This window comes from Coccinella septempunctata, chromosome 4 (assembly GCF_907165205.1).
Source record: "Coccinella septempunctata chromosome 4, icCocSept1.1, whole genome shotgun sequence".
Taxonomy (NCBI): Eukaryota; Metazoa; Arthropoda; class Insecta; order Coleoptera; family Coccinellidae; genus Coccinella; species Coccinella septempunctata.
The window spans coordinates 13,731,153-13,747,467 of NC_058192.1; the positions used below are offsets into that span (position 1 = coordinate 13,731,153).

Sequence of the window (16,315 nt, forward strand, 5' to 3'; positions counted from 1 at the left end):
TATCAGTTGTTACTCTTTGCTTAAATGGAGGCAAAACCTGTGTATTTCCAGTCTCCTCCTTTCTCCTATGTTATACCTTCTTGGGCAAAGATTATAGCCAGACTCCGAAGACATTATGTGTAATATCTTTGCCTGACTCTATAATCGGTATACTAAAATATATGCAAATCATTGTTGGTATCGTTAGGTTAACGTTCAGCATAACATTAACCCCTAACTCTTTAAGAAGTAAACTGATAATTTTCAGGTTTTTATATATAAAACTGCAATTAAACACCCTAGTACAAAAGTTGAAGTTACGAGACAGCATAAACAAGCCTTAAAATCTTGAAATCCTAAGGTTTATTCCCTATATCCCTTAAGCGGTTTCTGGCCAATCCAAAATGAAAAAAAAAAGGTTTTAAGTCTTTTTTAAGCCAGCCCATAACTTTTTATTATTGAGTTAGGTTAACATTAGACATTAGAGCTGTGGCACAATGAATTAATAAAAAGCTGTACCTATCATTTATTAAGGATATATTCAAATTTTGTGTCTACTTTGCAATTATCATTAGCGCCGAGCAAATAGGTAACAGTCGTCACAATCTAATCACTAAATCAGATTCCCCAAAATTGGCGAAATTGTATATAATAAAGGAAATATATGACCGAATATCTTAAGTATTATTGTAAATATTCATTCAAGTACCATGTGTACTTTATGAATGTAGATAAAGAATTAAACCTTTCAAAAACAGATTTCACTGTCGATAACGAATATAGTTATCACTTGCGTTCACCTCCAAATCTGGCAAAATTAAATATTACTGATTAGTTCGTTAGAAAATATCGCGTATATGCTATATTTTTATTGGCATATAATCCAGATTGACAATTAATGAGGTAAAATTAAACGCTTATTCATTATTTTTCGAGTTTCCTCACGTTAAAGATCTTTTGAGGAAGTGAAATTTATTAGCAGGAAATATGGTATTTCAAAAGGAAGATCTAAGAAAAAATACCACAACTGATAAATACAATGGCACCTCATACACAGCACTTAATAGTAAGTATGTGTATCATCATTATCAATTCAATACAGAAAATTCATTGGGACGACACAATAATTAAACTGAATTAAAAGTAATAAATAACTGCGATGCCTGTTAAATACGGTAAAACCTCTTTGGTAAAACCTAATTTTTCAAAAAGCGTTATTCATAATATAACATCGAAAGGATGCTTGTTTATACTATTTGATTGATTATTGATATTATTTTATTTATGTTTTAATTGTTATAATAATAATCATTCTAACATAAATTGTAGTCTCACACTTGTGTATGGAAATGCCAATTTTTTATAAATCGCAGCAAAAGCAAAACTCACTGTCATTTCTTAAATGACTTGATTCTATGTTCTGGAAACGACCAATGAAATTCATGAAATGTATGAAATGATAAATAATAAACAAAAACAAACAACATTTCGATTTACAATAAACATCATAGACCTGAATAAACATAACGCAGTTGTGTAACCTATAAAATTTGTTTGTTTCCAGATGAGTAACGGATGATATATATTTATAGCTTATTCAATTTCCTTGCATTCCATATTATGTAGAATATTCAAATTAGGATGGCCTTGTAAAAAACAATTTGTTATTTTGGGTTTGCATAAGGCATACCTTATCTAATGGCTATATTCATATGCTTTTCAAATTTCAATGTACACAAATCTTCATTGAGGTATTTCTTACAGCATCAACACATTATATTGATTTAATCATTTATTATTCCAGAAATTGGGAAAATGCATGGTGCCAAACGAGTTCTTGCTTTTTGCTGCTTAACAGCCATATTGCCAGCAATATTCATCATCATTCCACTTTATCTGAGACACAGCATTTTTGCTGATGTAATCTATGCTGTAGCAGAGTCAGATATTGTTGATGTCGTTGAAGGGATATCTTCTGTTTTCTGTCAAGCACATTATCTCCAGATGAATACCTCTTTTAATGCATTTCAGTTAAAAGGCAACCCTCAAATTAGTGATAAAATGAAGCATATTCGATTGAAAAAATCCATGTCATTGCCTGATGACACTTTTGAATATTGGGGATTTTTCCTGCTCCGTGGTGCGGTTGTTAAATTGAAAGTTTGCTCTAGATATGATGGTTCTAGAATGTTAGTTGTGAAAGGAGATAAACACTTAAAAACCTGTGGAATACTTGATAAACGTAGCAAAGTGGATGCTAAAATGAATGATGAACATTTGAAGGTAAGGATTGTATGAGTAATTTCTATATTATTATATTTCATTCAGACACTGCACAATTTTTTTCATTTCTCTTACAAATGCTGAGGTTTTTATATACTGAACTTCTAGTAAATATAACTAAGATCCAAAAATTTAAAATTCAACAGCTTGAATAAATGAGTCAGATGAAAAGTAGAAATTATCTTATCAAAAAGTTGAGTTTTACTACAAGTTCAACTTTTTTTTTTTATTGATAAACAAGATGTAGTAAATCAATACGAATTAAATTCACGAAAAAAATCACATCTACTTGAAAAACTACAAGAGTAAATCTAGAATTAGTGAACCCAGTTTATGAAAGGAATGTATTATTTTTTCAACAATGAATTCCTATTTCAATCTACTGAAACATCATTAATATATGAAATAGGTGAAAGTTACGTTTGAGAAACCAGCAGTAGAAATTGGAGTCATTGATGAAGATGCATTAAAAACAAATACAGCCATGGAAGAAATGGATGAGGATAATGTCGATGATTATATCCAAGACAGATTAAACAGAGGAAGGAGTAGATTGAATAAATTATCAAATTCTACAGAATCAAATAGAAATCAAACAACAGATGTAAAACAGAATAAAACAAAAAATTTGAATCATATTGATATAATTGATAAGCCAGAGTTGAATCGTACAAGAAGAGAAAAAAATTTTGACGCTCATATAGAGCATGGAGGTAATGCACCAAACAAAACGAAATCTGAAGAAAGTAGTGTATCTAGTTTTGAAACTGAACTCTTAACTTGTTATAATGGTCAAATTTTATTAGCGCAAGAGTTTCCTTCTTTCCATCTGTGTACAGATGTTCATAATCTAGAGAATAGTAGCAGTCACATGCAAACGTTCCATGAAGTTGGAAGTGATGGTTACTATTATTATATTTTTTATTCTGACAATGATAATTATAATAATGATATACATGCAGTTTTTGATATATTCAAACCAACATATCGATTTAGTAATTCTTCCACCGAAAAATCCTGCATTAATGTTACTGAATGCACTTTTTCCATGAGTTTTTGGTCAGATGAAGTTGTTGTTGTTGAAGTACCAACAAGGGATGGTATTGAGCATGAAGCTGATGATATAACCTATTTATTAAGTCGGTGCCAACCCAGAATGACTGTCTATATGATTTTTCCAATATTGGTCCTTTTTCTGATTTTAGGATGTGCATTTATATAAATTAATTAGTTATGAAGAAGTCCTGATGTCTGATGTGGAACTAATTGTTGAATTTCATATTGAAATTCTTTAGTTTGAATTAAGATGTTGAATATATTTTGAGGAGACCCTCAAATAAATAACATAACAAATAACCAATAACATAAGATTATTCTTCATTGAAATGAACGAAAACTGAATAAATTTTCTATTTATTATAGAAATATTTATTTTTATATTTACTATTTATTATGTTTAATTGTTGACATTTCTTTATTCTTTAGTTCCAAATTAATTAAGGAAAATGAATGCCTTTTTTCATAGCTTTCGAATAAAGTTAACTTTGCATAAGAAAATATCCCAAACATTTCAAATAAAGAGCGCCAAGCTTCATATTTGAAGTTTCGCTTTTGCATTACGTGTTGCATTTATTTCAGATAATGTATGTTTAATATTTCGTTTTTTTGTACTCCCCTCATATTAGCGAATTTGTTAATCATATTCATGAACTTTTAAATGAAAAATACTACCTAAATGTCGTTAAGAATTTTATCTTCTTGGAATTTTATCTATTTTATCTTATATTACGGATTGAGTCTGAATCTGTGATAATTTTTTCACATTAATTTCATTTTTGAGCCTTTTTCAATCAAAGGTTGAACTCTGACAATCAGAGAAAGAAAAAAATTTGAACTAATAAACTGTAAAATATGTGATATGGAATTTTAATTAGATATACTATTATGAACTGTTGTTGGATTTTTATGTACAATATTTATTTACATCAATTGTATTTTCAATAAATGGCCTGGATTTTTGCAAAATTATTATGCCGGAAAATTTCCTTGGTATGTAGATGAATAGAGAAATCTGTCGAATTCATTTATAAATTATATTATAAATGGGACCATTTCAACTTGCTGTACTGTTGAATAAAAAAATGGTATTCATGTGCATCAAGTTATTTTAGTAGTTTGTTTTGAAGAAGCGTCAACTTCTAGCGAGGCACCAAAAACCTCAAAGGAAATCATCGGATCTCCTACCAAATAGTAGTTTAATTTTATTAAATTTCTCGAAATGAAAAAGCAAAAATATTATGATTCTTGTTGTGAAAAAGAAGAATAATAATTAATGACCTTAACCTATTATCAAAGATTTTGAAAGATACCTAACCTAGCAATTTTCGAAGTCACGTTGTAAAAGTTATATGCAAAGATTTTAACTGTAATCAGTGACTGTCTCTGCTATAATCTTTGGTTGTATGGTTTCTTTTCAACTTTAATTCAGTAAATTTTAATCAAAATCATGAATGAACATAGTCATAGGCCCGGGGCCTTAAAACAAAGTAATAAAGCTCATAAATCCAACAAATCCAACGCTTCACGATCCTTAGGTAAAAAAGCCAAATCTCTAGTATCATCAAAAGTGAAAAGAGAATTGGGCAAAATTCAACGTCGTAATCAGGCTTCTCAGATCAGAAGAAATAAACGAGAGGAAGTTTTAGATAAAAAACGAAAGATTGGAGGATTGGAAACCAATCCCTTCTTAGGTGAGTTTGTTCGTCCTCTTGTTAATTGTTTATTTCTTACACTTAACAATTCGTTTCAGTTTATATCTTACCGTTAAATCGAGATATGGATCCTGGGACAGTAATGAATTTGTTGATGCAATGCGATCCTGATGCCATTATTAATAGAAGTCCACAAGGTGTAATCCACATGTAGTAAGTAGTTATAAATTAATGATGCTGCTGTTCAGATTCTTATTTAATTATTTTCAGTATCCCGAGATTTAAACAAAGATATTCGTTTATTGTTCCGTCAGTAACAGATGGTCATGAATGGGGAATATTAGATGGTCTGAAAGTTTGTGACACTGTTATATTGTTAGCATCAGCAGCCACAAATGAAGTAGTTGATGATTGGGGTAGAACTATTTTAACAGCTGCACTTGCTCAGGTATGTGAAAAGTAGATTTTATTGAATATCATTTGAATGTTTTTAAATTTTTCAGGGTTTAGCCTCTCCAATCATAGCCCTTACAGATATGGAAAGTATAACTCCTAAACATAGGCAAAGTAGTAAGAAAAAAATAGAGACAAGCCTTTTAAGGTGGTTTTCTAATGAAAAGTTATTTAATCTTGAGAAAGAGTTTGAAGCAGTTAATTTATTAAGAAAAATAGGTCAACAAAAAAGAAGATCCATACATTATAGAGACAGAAGACCCTATTTGTATGCAGAAGATGTAGAATTTGTTGCAAATAAGGAAGGTGCATTGGGTACATTGAAAGTGACTGGTTTTTTGAGAGGAACTTCTCTATCTGTGAATAGTCTTGTGCATCTCCCTGGTTTAGGTGATTTTCAAATGCTTGAAATTGACAGTGTACCTGATCCATACAAAGTTTTCCGCTGGTAATTGGTTATTTAGATTACCCTTTATTCACTCAATTTTTTTCAATGAAATTTTGTGGTTCCAAGTAGTAACAAATCAACAATAATGATTTCACAATATCAATATATTGTTTTTGATTTTTCAGTGAAGAAAAAAGAGTTCTCACTGTTCTGGAGAGGTGCGATCCTTCAAAACAAGAATCTCTAGAGTCTGAAATTATACCTGAACCTATGGATGCAGAGCAGACTTGGCCTACAGAAGAAGAAATTAGGATGGCAGAAGAAGAACAAAAAGTAATTGATGAAGCAATACAGGAAACATTGCATTTCTCATAATTGTATTATATTTTGTATAAAAATCATTTTCAGATCAACAAGGAGAAAAAACTCAATGGTCCTAGAGGCTGGTCAGATTATCAGCGAGCATGGATATGCGGCAACGGTACAGATCTTGAGTCTTCAGATTCTGAAGGGGAATCAGACGGTGCACAAGATGATATGGATATTTATCCTTATGAAAATGCAGAAGAATCTGAAAATGGGGAAGAATATGAAATAATGACGCAATCTGAACTACCTGTAAATACTGAAAAATATGATCAAGAAATGGATATGGAAGCTGAGAAGAAGGCTTTGGAAATGTTGAAACTTGCTAAGGATGATGCATTATTTCCAGATGAAATAGATACTCCTATGGACCAGGCAGCCAGAGACAGATTCCAAAAGTATAGAGGCTTGGAAAGCTTTAGGTATGATTATATCAAATAACTATCTGTGGAAACCTGCTTCACAGGACAAATTAAAAAAAAAAAACAATTTATAGCCCGGAGAGAAAAATGAAGGACAGATCTTTTCTCACGAGGAATCTAATGTTTTCTGTTTCACTTATTTAGGAATAGAATAATATATTGATCTTTTTCATCATCCTATTTTTTCCTTTTCACTTTAGTTTCGACATATATTTTGTCATTACCTATGAATTTTATTTCTAGAACTTCCCCTTGGGATCCCAATGAAAATTTACCAAGTGATTATGAAAGGATTTTTTCAGTTCAAAATTTCCAAAGATTTAAGAAACAAATCTTGAAGGAAGCGGAAGAAATAGAAGGTGTTCTAGTAAGTTCCCCATTTAGTTGAATAGTTCAATGAATTTCTTTAATGTAAATTTCAATTTGTTCTTTATCTTAACAGTCATAAAATTTTCAACAATTTTTTTCCAGCCTGGGTGGTATATAACTGTTCACATAAAGGATGTATCTGAACTTACTTGGAATGCTTTCAAGGAAACCGGATTCCCTTTGATATTAATTGGGATGTTTCCTCACGAACATAAAATGACTGTTCTCAACACAGTATTGAAGAGAACAAATGAATATGCATTACCAATTAAGTCAAAATCCAAATTAATCTTCCAGTGTGGTTATAGGAGGTTCACAGTGTGTCCCATTTTCAATGAACATGTAGAGCAAACAAATAAAAAGGTAAATTTTATGATGCCCCATATTATACCAATCTGGAAATAGTTCATATGATGAAACCATTGGAGGCTAGAATAAATTTATTTGTATTTAATGAATATTTCTCCATTCTAATCAGATTCAACCCCTGGTAAAAATCAATGCGAAATTGGGACAAAATTTACATTGAACCTATCTGAGGTAATGTGGAGATCAAAAACTTCATCGGGATTTAATTATATTTTCATAAAAAAAGGAATTGACTAGATACCGACATCCATTGACTTCACATATTGAATTAAAACTGATATATTTGTATCAGTCATGTAACAGCACCACAATGAAAAACTTTTTCTTCATTTTTTTTTCCAGTTCAATAGATTCTTCCAGCCTGACTCAGTAGCAGTAGCAACATTTTATGCACCTCTTCAGTTCACACCTGCCCCAGTTCTTTGTTATAAAGAAATTAATAACAAACCTGTTCTGGTTGCCACAGGAAGTTTATTGTCATGTAATCCCAATAGGATAATTTTGAAGAGGGTAGCACTATCAGGTGAGTCATGCTTATTGAAAATTTTTGAATGAGCCTTCAAAAGGATTCATTTGAAAAATAAGGACCTCTTAACATTTACTACACTTCCATAATAATCTTAATGGATTTGAAATCATTGAAGAAAACACTGATTGTTATTTCATATCACTTCCAGATTAACATGATATATCCTCAATTTCAGGTAGTCCATTGAAAATACACAAAAGATCAGCTGTTGTGAGATTCATGTTCTTCAACAGGGAAGACATAATATACTTCAAAAAGGTTAAACTAAGAACTAAATTGGGAAAACATGGTCACATCAAAGAACCTTTAGGTAAATATTATAAAGTTTGAATAGTCTAGTAGGCAATTATACGTAATTTCACACACTTTTATAGGTACCCATGGTCATATGAAATGCATATTCAATGGACAGCTCAATTCACAAGACGTAGTGTTTATGTATCTGTACAAGAGGGTTTATCCAAAGTGGAATTATGAAGATCTTATTGTCAATTGTTTGGATTCCTCTAGCATGGAGGTTTAGATAAGGAATTATTATATTTTGTAAGATATTGTTAATAAAACCTGTAAATATAATATTGGTTTTTACTACAAATTAGTCTACTGCAACTAGATATGTGTTTGAGAACATATACTCCTTTACTGTCCTGATACGACCCTGATATACAGGCCTGGATCGCACTTATTTGACGCCCTAGGTAGAACTCTTAGATTATCTTTGTTTCTGTTGCAATAGCGATTTCCACAGCTTAAACACGATTAGAATGGAGAAAGAAGTGGTCCTGTTGGATGAGAGCTCCAAATTCTCCATTCTCTAGATATACAAGTGCAGTTCTACCGAGCCGTTCTAGATGTCTGTGTACCGGTGGGACTTTGAGGTTCGGCGAGTTCTTCAGCGTTGGAAGCAGGATGTGTTACCTGGAAACGAAGTGGGTCATAATTTGGAGAACTCTATTAACTGCTGACGGCATATAATGAGGATTCTGCATGCTTCAGTGTTTTCTCATTCATAAATAATGGCAGCTGATTTATGTTGTGTTGGATAAACAGCACAAACTGCTTCAATAATGATTAAATCCAATATCTAAGTCAATATGTCCGTATCTATACCAATATCATGAAGATGTATAATTTTACTTGTTTGTGAGAGTAATCTCTGGAACTACATATATTTGAACTTGCTTTAAAATTCTTTCACTAATGGTATGTATGACTAATGGTATATAAAAGACTCTTTAGTTACATCGGCTATATATTCTACATATTAGGATAAAATTAAATAATCTTGTTGGAATAATCTCAATCTTCCTAAAGCAACGGTGCTCTATCTGCGCGCTCATCATTCTTTACGTCATCTCAAATATTTAAGAAAGATTTTCTATCAGGGAAAGTAAATTCAACTCAGAAAGATAATAATTCAAGGTATAAATAATGCTTCCATTTAAAATTATATAGGTAAAGTAATTTATGTATAGGGAGAAATGAGCGATTTAATTGCAGCTCAAGACCTACGAGAAAGTTGCAGGTAATGGCCGCACCTTATCTCTAGATCGAGTATTGAATGGGGGCAGTTTCGTATACATGATTTTTTTTTTATACCGTCTACTTTGATTTTCAAAAAAAATAAGTAGGAGGACTCTCTTGTCAGATATTGCCGAGCAAAAAATTGGAAGGATTTTTTTTCTTTTTTGAAATCCAAAATGATATTTTCAGGAAGGAGCTATTATTTTTTCATTATTGATGGAAATATGAACCAGTGTGATGAATGTATAATTATCATATTAATTGTTGACTCAATATATAACTATATGAAAATTTTTTGACACAATTATTTTTTATTCTCTGACAGGCTTCATTCACGCGTCAAACTTCCATAAAAAATTTCCCAAAGTTTTCGGCGAGACAGTTGAAGGCATAAGAAAAACCAGTGTTTAAAAATTTGAAGCAAAATGATGATAGTCATACAGCAAACATTTATAAGACACAAGTTTATATCATGACAATCAAAAGCAGCTTTTTTTTTATATTCTACCGAGAATCTAGTAAGGTGAGAAAACCATCATGATTACTTTTTTTGGAAACTGTCAGTGAAATTTTCTGTGTCAAAACATCCAAGAAGTGTTTTCCTTTGAAATTTTGGCGGCAAGAGGTGACAGAAGGTGCCACTTCCGGAAGAATATATTAGCCCTTTTTAATGCGCAACGAAAAGTAAGCCTTAGAGAAGATGATATTTCATAATTCTACTAATAAAAAAAATCATCATTTCAGTTTAAAATTGAAATCCGACTGAGGTTATACAACAAATTAATTTGGAGAATATAGACGAAATTTCTTAATTAATTAATCTACAAATTTCAAAGTACCGTGGCACGTCGGCGTAGTAATACGGTCCAACCTTCAGGAAGATTTGCCATCCGACAGTCTTTCCGTTTGAGCACAGCTACTAGTGAATCATGTCGACACAGGATAGGCGGTAAGTTGTTCAGATAAGTTTTTCTAACTCCTTGGTAAGAGAATATTATAAATAGACTTGCTTATAAAAAACTGAGATTGAATATCACATCGTTAAGGTTACTTTGGCATTTGTACTTTTTTGAATATTTGCCATGATCGGCAAGCAACCTTCCCTTCAATCACATAGTGCCAACATGGCGTTCCGAATTTATAACAGTAAGTAATTTTCAGTACTGAAATTCAATTTTTGGGTTTAACATAAGGATGTACTACATTCAAATATATTTTATCTAATCTATCGATCTCAACAAATTATTCATCGTCCCAATAGTCTATGATGGAAACGGACTCCACGTGAAGAAACCATGCTTCATTATATAATTCTCCTATAAAGTAATACTTGTTTTCTGCATTTTCTTTTATGTTTGTAAGCTTGTTTTCATGACAAACATTTATGCTAACATATGTTGAATTTTCATTGCTCAATGCATTTTGAAGGTTAACTCTAAAATCATGTCAGATAATACAGTTTCTTCAGTTATACTATGACTAATATTGTTCTATATAAAGAATCTGAAGATAATATGGATTCATGTTTACCTTCTAATATGTCATTTTCATCATCTTTTCTTGATTTTAGAGGATTTCTATGCGTTAATCATTTGTCAATGCCATAAATGATCTTTAAGTGATATGCTAATTACTCCATTCAAGTTTGAATTATAGTAATTGTAATGACTAATTTTAAATAGATAGTCTTATAATAAGTTGTAACTGGTTTCTTTTTACAGAGATGATTGGGAGAGAAATGGAGGTGGTCCTGAAAAGGATCCAGGCTTCAAAAGTGGAAGTGGAGGACCACCAGGAATGGAACCTGAAGGTGATATCGAAACCAACTGGGATGAAGTTGTTGATAACTTCGATGATATGAACCTCAAAGAAGAACTTTTGCGTGGAATTTATGCTTATGGTTTTGAGAAACCTTCTGCTATACAACAAAGAGCTATTGTACCATGCATCAAAGGACATGATGTGATTGCGCAGGCACAGTCTGGTACAGGCAAGACTGCTACTTTTTCTATTTCTATTCTGCAGCAAATTGAAACCAACAGTCGAAACTGCCAAGCTTTAATTTTGGCACCTACTAGGGAGCTTGCTCAACAAATCCAAAAGGTCGTTATAGCCTTAGGTGATTTCATGCATGCTGAATGCCATGCTTGCATTGGTGGAACCAATGTTCGTGAAGACATGAAGAAACTTGAAAGTGGGTCCCATGTTGTAGTTGGTACTCCTGGTAGAGTCTTTGACATGATTACCCGCAGAGCTTTGATCACAACCAACATTAAGATGTTTGTGTTAGACGAAGCTGATGAAATGTTGTCTCGTGGATTCAAAGATCAAATCCATGATGTGTTCAAAATGATGCCATCTGACGTTCAGGTCATCTTGCTTTCGGCTACCATGCCAAAAGATGTATTGGACGTTACCAAATTGTTCATGAGAAATCCAGTCAGCATTCTGGTGAAAAAAGAGGAATTGACCCTGGAAGGTATTAGGCAATTCTTCATTAATGTGGAACGTGAAGACTGGAAACTTGAGACTTTGTGTGACTTGTACGATACTCTTTCTATCACGCAAGCTGTCATCTTCTGTAATACACGTCGCAAGGTAGATTTCCTTACTGAGAATATGCACAAGAGGGACTTCACTGTTTCTGCCATGCATGGTGATATGGAGCAGAGAGAGCGTGATGTTATTATGAGGCAATTCAGAAGCGGATCTTCCCGAGTTTTAATCACCACTGATCTTTTAGCTCGTGGTATTGACGTACAGCAGGTTTCCCTGGTTATCAATTATGACTTACCTTCAAATAGAGAAAACTATATTCACAGGTAATTTTTTTTCAGAGAAGTATTTTTTTATTGTAACTCAAAAGTTGCGGTTGGTTACTTAATGCAGGGTATTACTAAACAAATATTTATTTTTACGTTACGGCCCTATCGAAGCTGTGTTTCATAGCTAAACTGCAGTAACATGGTCAAAGTGAGGCCTAAAGCAAATCCTACAATGGTCACTGGTTAACTTTTCATTAAATAGATCTCTCAGTATTACCCAAGTAGGAAACATAAAAATTTTGGTTATATGATCGAGATTCAGCTCAAAATAATACAAAAAGGATATTGAATCTGTTGGTAACATTTCAATTAATTTCTTATGACTGTTGAGCCTGCTTTACAGAACAAGTTTTTTTGTTCAACTTATGTTATTGTTCTTTAGTCAACATTATTTCATTTTTCTACCCTGCTGAACTCTGCTCTACTCTGCTTGAATCTACTTTCTTCATTTTTTTTTTTTTTTGTAGTTGGAAACCTTTCTTAGGGTGTCAAAGAGATTGTTCATTTTCAGATAATGTGCAAATAAACCAAAAGAGTCAGATATTCGAAAAACGAACAGAGGGTATTAGCGCTATATCATAATGATGATGTTATTATACCTCATTCTTTGCTAATATATTTGATTAAATTAATGAATAGATCACAATAAGGCCCTATCGAAGCTTTGTTTCGCTGTCTTTTTGCAGTAACATGGTCAAAATGAGGCCTAAAATAAAACTTCTGCAATGGTCACTGATTGGCCTTGTGGCATGGCTTTTTTAGTATTACCCAAGCAGCATACATTTTTGTGAGTTCTTCGAAATTATAACCTTCAGTGTTCAAATTATTGAGCCAGTTTTGCGCTTGGTTGTATATTAAGGTTGATATCTATACATGAAGTTTGCACTCTGCCCAATGCTTGACAGTTCATGCTAATTTAATGCCGGTTTCTGTTTTCAATTGGGCGCAAATTAATTTTAACTGAATTTTTCGCAATATTCCTGCTTTATGGGGAATGTTGTAGCCCATATTTCAGTACAATAATCATTTCATTCCTCTCTCAAAGAAGTGTTGGTTTTCTACGTAACAATTTTCTGAGGTTAAACTCTCTTAGGCCCAGTTTCACAATCATTGGTAACCAGTGGTGGTTTATTAACCACTACCTTTGAGTTAACCCAAGGTTTAAAAAGATGCTCGTTTCACAACAGAAAAACGAGTGATGGTTTTTTGACCATCGGTTTAAATTTTTTTCTGAAGGTTGGTAATGTTTTTCGTGTACGATAGATCTACTTTTGGGTTATTTATTACTGACATTTCGTATTTCTGTGAAACAAGAACTTAAGAATATAGAAATTGTTATGAGTATGACAGAAAACGAATAAAACGTATGAGCACCGTACGAATGTTTGATGTTCTGTGCTGATATGAGTTTCATAATTGGCTAAAGGTTATTTTGATTTGAGTGAAGCTGAAGCGTTCGTTTTTTCTTGTGCGAAATAAGAAAAAACAGTGCAACTGTGCTGGACCAATAGAAATTATTACTTTATTGAAAAATTCAAACAAAATTTTGTTTTGCATTTATAACTTAAAGTTCCTTAAATAATTTATATCTATTTAGGTGTTTTCCTCAACAATTCTACAAAAGCCTATTTTTATTGATTATTTGAGTTTGAATTGAGATGCTTTGAACTATTTCAAAAATTCAAATTTCACCACTCTAATTTAACATATTTGCATAATAACTTTTCATAAGATTCAGTCTAGTTTTTCTAGTTCTATTATTTGACAATAATTCTTGATCCCCTATAGGGGGCACAGCAACATTTTGATATGAATTCATTGCTTCTTCTTCTCCTCATGAAGGAGGTTGTCCTTCATTTTCATCACAAGATATGTTATGTAACAAAACTGTGGACTTAATCATCATCATTGCATCTATACTTTTAATATTCTCATTGAAGGAGCTGAGATTCTTCTCTTCCAACTGCCTTCCTTTCCACTGTGTTTCTGAATCTACAGAAGAAATCCAGGTCGACATATTACTCAAAATAATTCCTCCTAGCTCCAAATCTTCTGGGCCTCACTGTTTCCTCATCACTACTATGAATATTCATCATAATCGTCCACGATAATCGTAAATAATAACTAATAAACACCCAATAAATGTAAAACGCTCCCTAACCAGTATTCCCGAAGAAATGCTGACTTGTCTCTGACAGAACTCAAAATATGTTATCTATGCAGAAAAGCATACGCCACGAAACTTCTATGTCTAGGCAACTCATAGTTAACTCATGAAATTTTGGGGGTTAAGTCAACCACAAGTTTACTTTAGGTCAAACGATAAACCACACTTTGTGAAACAGAATTTTTGATTTAACCACTGGTCACTACATAACTTTGGGTTAACCATATATTGTGAAACTGGGCCTTAATGAAATACAGCCCCTAAATTGAATATAGTAAATAATCATCCTCCTAACTTGACATAAACATAGAGAAAAGAACTGAGCAATACTAGCATGAAACTGAAATGAAAATGAAAATTTTATAGAAAGAGAAAAATGATTGTCAGGCCAATTCCTGTCTCTTTTTCTGTTGACATAGACTTGAGTGTAGACCGATAAAAATTCTTGAAGACAAATAGCTGGCCTAATGTTTCTCCCTGTCAGTTTTCCTGTCTGTATTTTATGCACAGATAGAAGGGGAATGCTCAGTTCATTTATCTATGTCTATACTTTTAACGATTCCCAAATCACCCTTTAATTCTTTTATGAATTCAATTGAATTATTTCAATGCCTTTATTATATATATTTTTTTACAGGATTGGTCGTGGAGGACGTTTTGGTCGTAAGGGCGTTGCTATTAATTTCATAACTGACGAGGACAAACGTACACTGAACGACATCGAACAACATTATAACACTAAAATCGATGAAATGCCAATGAATGTGGCTGACCTAATTTAATTCGAGACGTGTTGAATTGCTATGAGTCCGACGTTGCCTAGAGTTTCCTATGGTGTGAGTATTAGCTGCCTGATCGTGCCCTGACTGCGACCTTATGCGAATATTGTGCGCCATTTTGTCTCTTTAGGCTAGCGCCGAGTCCTGAGCTACACAGCCGTCAGATAAACTTTTGAGTGTCTAATTTTATACTACATTTGAGTTAATCTAATCGGTAGATTGTCACTTAGTTTTAGTTTTCATTATTAGTGTGTATTTATAATTAAATATTGTCAGTGTATGGGGGCTGAAGGTAAGCCAGCTCGTCTGGCGGTTTGCATCGGTTCCCTTTTAGTAGTACTTTCCTCTCGACAGAATTGCTGTCTCTGTAGGGTCGTTATTGGATTCTGGAAAGGTTATTATATTTTCAAACGTTGTAGAAGGGCGAAGAAGTCTACTTGTGAAACCGCCTTTTACCATTGATTGATGTTTTTGTATTATTATAAATTGGATATTAATAAAACTTATGATAAATTTCGTTTTTTCTTTGATTTGACACACTGACACCTCTCCACGAACCGAAACCACCCTGTATCTCTGGGCAATTCTACAGAAACTTCCAAATATTGCTGTAGATCAATAGCAAGATTTACCTCTTACTGCTACTTCAAGATTCTGTAGGATTTTTCAGAGTTCAGAGACAGCTTTTCGTAGTTCCTTCTCAATATTCTGTTGTTTTTTACAGACAACGAACTGGGCATCGCACGAGTGGAAATAAAGATCTAAATTCCATTTTAATTCGAAGTAGTTCTTATTTTTTACCCTAAGCTAAGCTTTTATTTTATAAATTTTTTTATATATTTACAACAAGAATGCCAGACTTTTGGCTCTTGTTATGGACAGAAATAGGTAGTACGTTGTTAGTGTAGAGTCGGGAAGAAAGTAAGAAACAGAATCAACAGAAAAAATGTGAAGAAAACGCCTATATAATAGAATACAAATTCCTAGGTTAATTCATCATCTGCCGACAAATTAATGTGAAGTCAATAAATTTCCACCACTGTGGCCAATCTAAGAATGAAGTTATGGCTAATGTTGCCATACCGTGATGTTTTTAATAGTGGAGTGAAGATGTCATTTCGATTCTATAAAGATGCTCTAGTTTATTTCAT

General features: G+C 32.7%; 3 protein-coding genes and 2 non-coding genes across 10 annotated transcripts; all 5 read left to right on the forward strand.

Annotated features, from left to right (window-relative positions):
* Positions 1-725: 725 nt before the first annotated feature.
* Positions 726-4,282, forward strand: LOC123311113. 5 transcript variants are annotated; one of them, XM_044894897.1, is made up of 4 exons: positions 726-882; positions 942-1,045; positions 1,784-2,262; positions 2,672-4,282. In XM_044894897.1, the coding sequence occupies exons 2-4, from the start codon at positions 967-969 to the stop codon at positions 3,482-3,484; spliced, it is 1,371 nt and encodes a 456-aa protein (XP_044750832.1). In that variant the 5' UTR covers positions 726-882; positions 942-966; the 3' UTR covers positions 3,485-4,282. The 5 variants fall into 5 exon arrangements, with proteins under 5 accessions (XP_044750832.1, XP_044750831.1, XP_044750833.1 ...); XM_044894898.1 differs by having other exon boundaries at positions 734-882; positions 959-1,045; XM_044894896.1 differs by having other exon boundaries at positions 728-1,045.
* Positions 4,283-4,417: 135 nt separating this feature from the next.
* Positions 4,418-8,445, forward strand: LOC123311112 (pre-rRNA-processing protein TSR1 homolog). Its single transcript, XM_044894895.1, has 11 exons — positions 4,418-5,012; positions 5,072-5,186; positions 5,244-5,421; positions 5,477-5,874; positions 6,000-6,147; positions 6,223-6,602; positions 6,846-6,969; positions 7,074-7,334; positions 7,683-7,863; positions 8,045-8,179; positions 8,244-8,445. Exons 1-11 carry the CDS (start codon positions 4,769-4,771, stop codon positions 8,390-8,392), a joined length of 2,313 nt encoding a protein of 770 aa, XP_044750830.1. The 5' UTR covers positions 4,418-4,768; the 3' UTR covers positions 8,393-8,445.
* A 1,738-nt stretch (positions 8,446-10,183) lies between these two features.
* LOC123311096 (eukaryotic initiation factor 4A-I) lies at positions 10,184-15,941 on the forward strand. Of its 2 annotated transcripts, XR_006537420.1 has the most exons (4): positions 10,184-10,342; positions 11,115-12,215; positions 15,023-15,221; positions 15,889-15,941. XR_006537420.1 is itself a non-coding variant. In XM_044894872.1 (3 exons), the coding sequence occupies exons 1-3, from the start codon at positions 10,323-10,325 to the stop codon at positions 15,165-15,167; spliced, it is 1,266 nt and encodes a 421-aa protein (XP_044750807.1). In that variant the 5' UTR covers positions 10,184-10,322; the 3' UTR covers positions 15,168-15,680. The 2 variants fall into 2 exon arrangements, 1 of the variants encoding a protein (XP_044750807.1); XM_044894872.1 differs by lacking the exon at positions 15,889-15,941 and having other exon boundaries at positions 15,023-15,680.
* Positions 12,313-12,452, forward strand: LOC123312636. Its single transcript, XR_006537672.1, has one exon. It is a non-coding gene; the product is annotated as a small nucleolar RNA SNORA16B/SNORA16A family (small nucleolar RNA).
* Positions 12,864-13,003, forward strand: LOC123312634. Its single transcript, XR_006537671.1, has one exon. It is a non-coding gene; the product is annotated as a small nucleolar RNA SNORA16B/SNORA16A family (small nucleolar RNA).
* Positions 15,942-16,315: the final 374 nt, after the last annotated feature.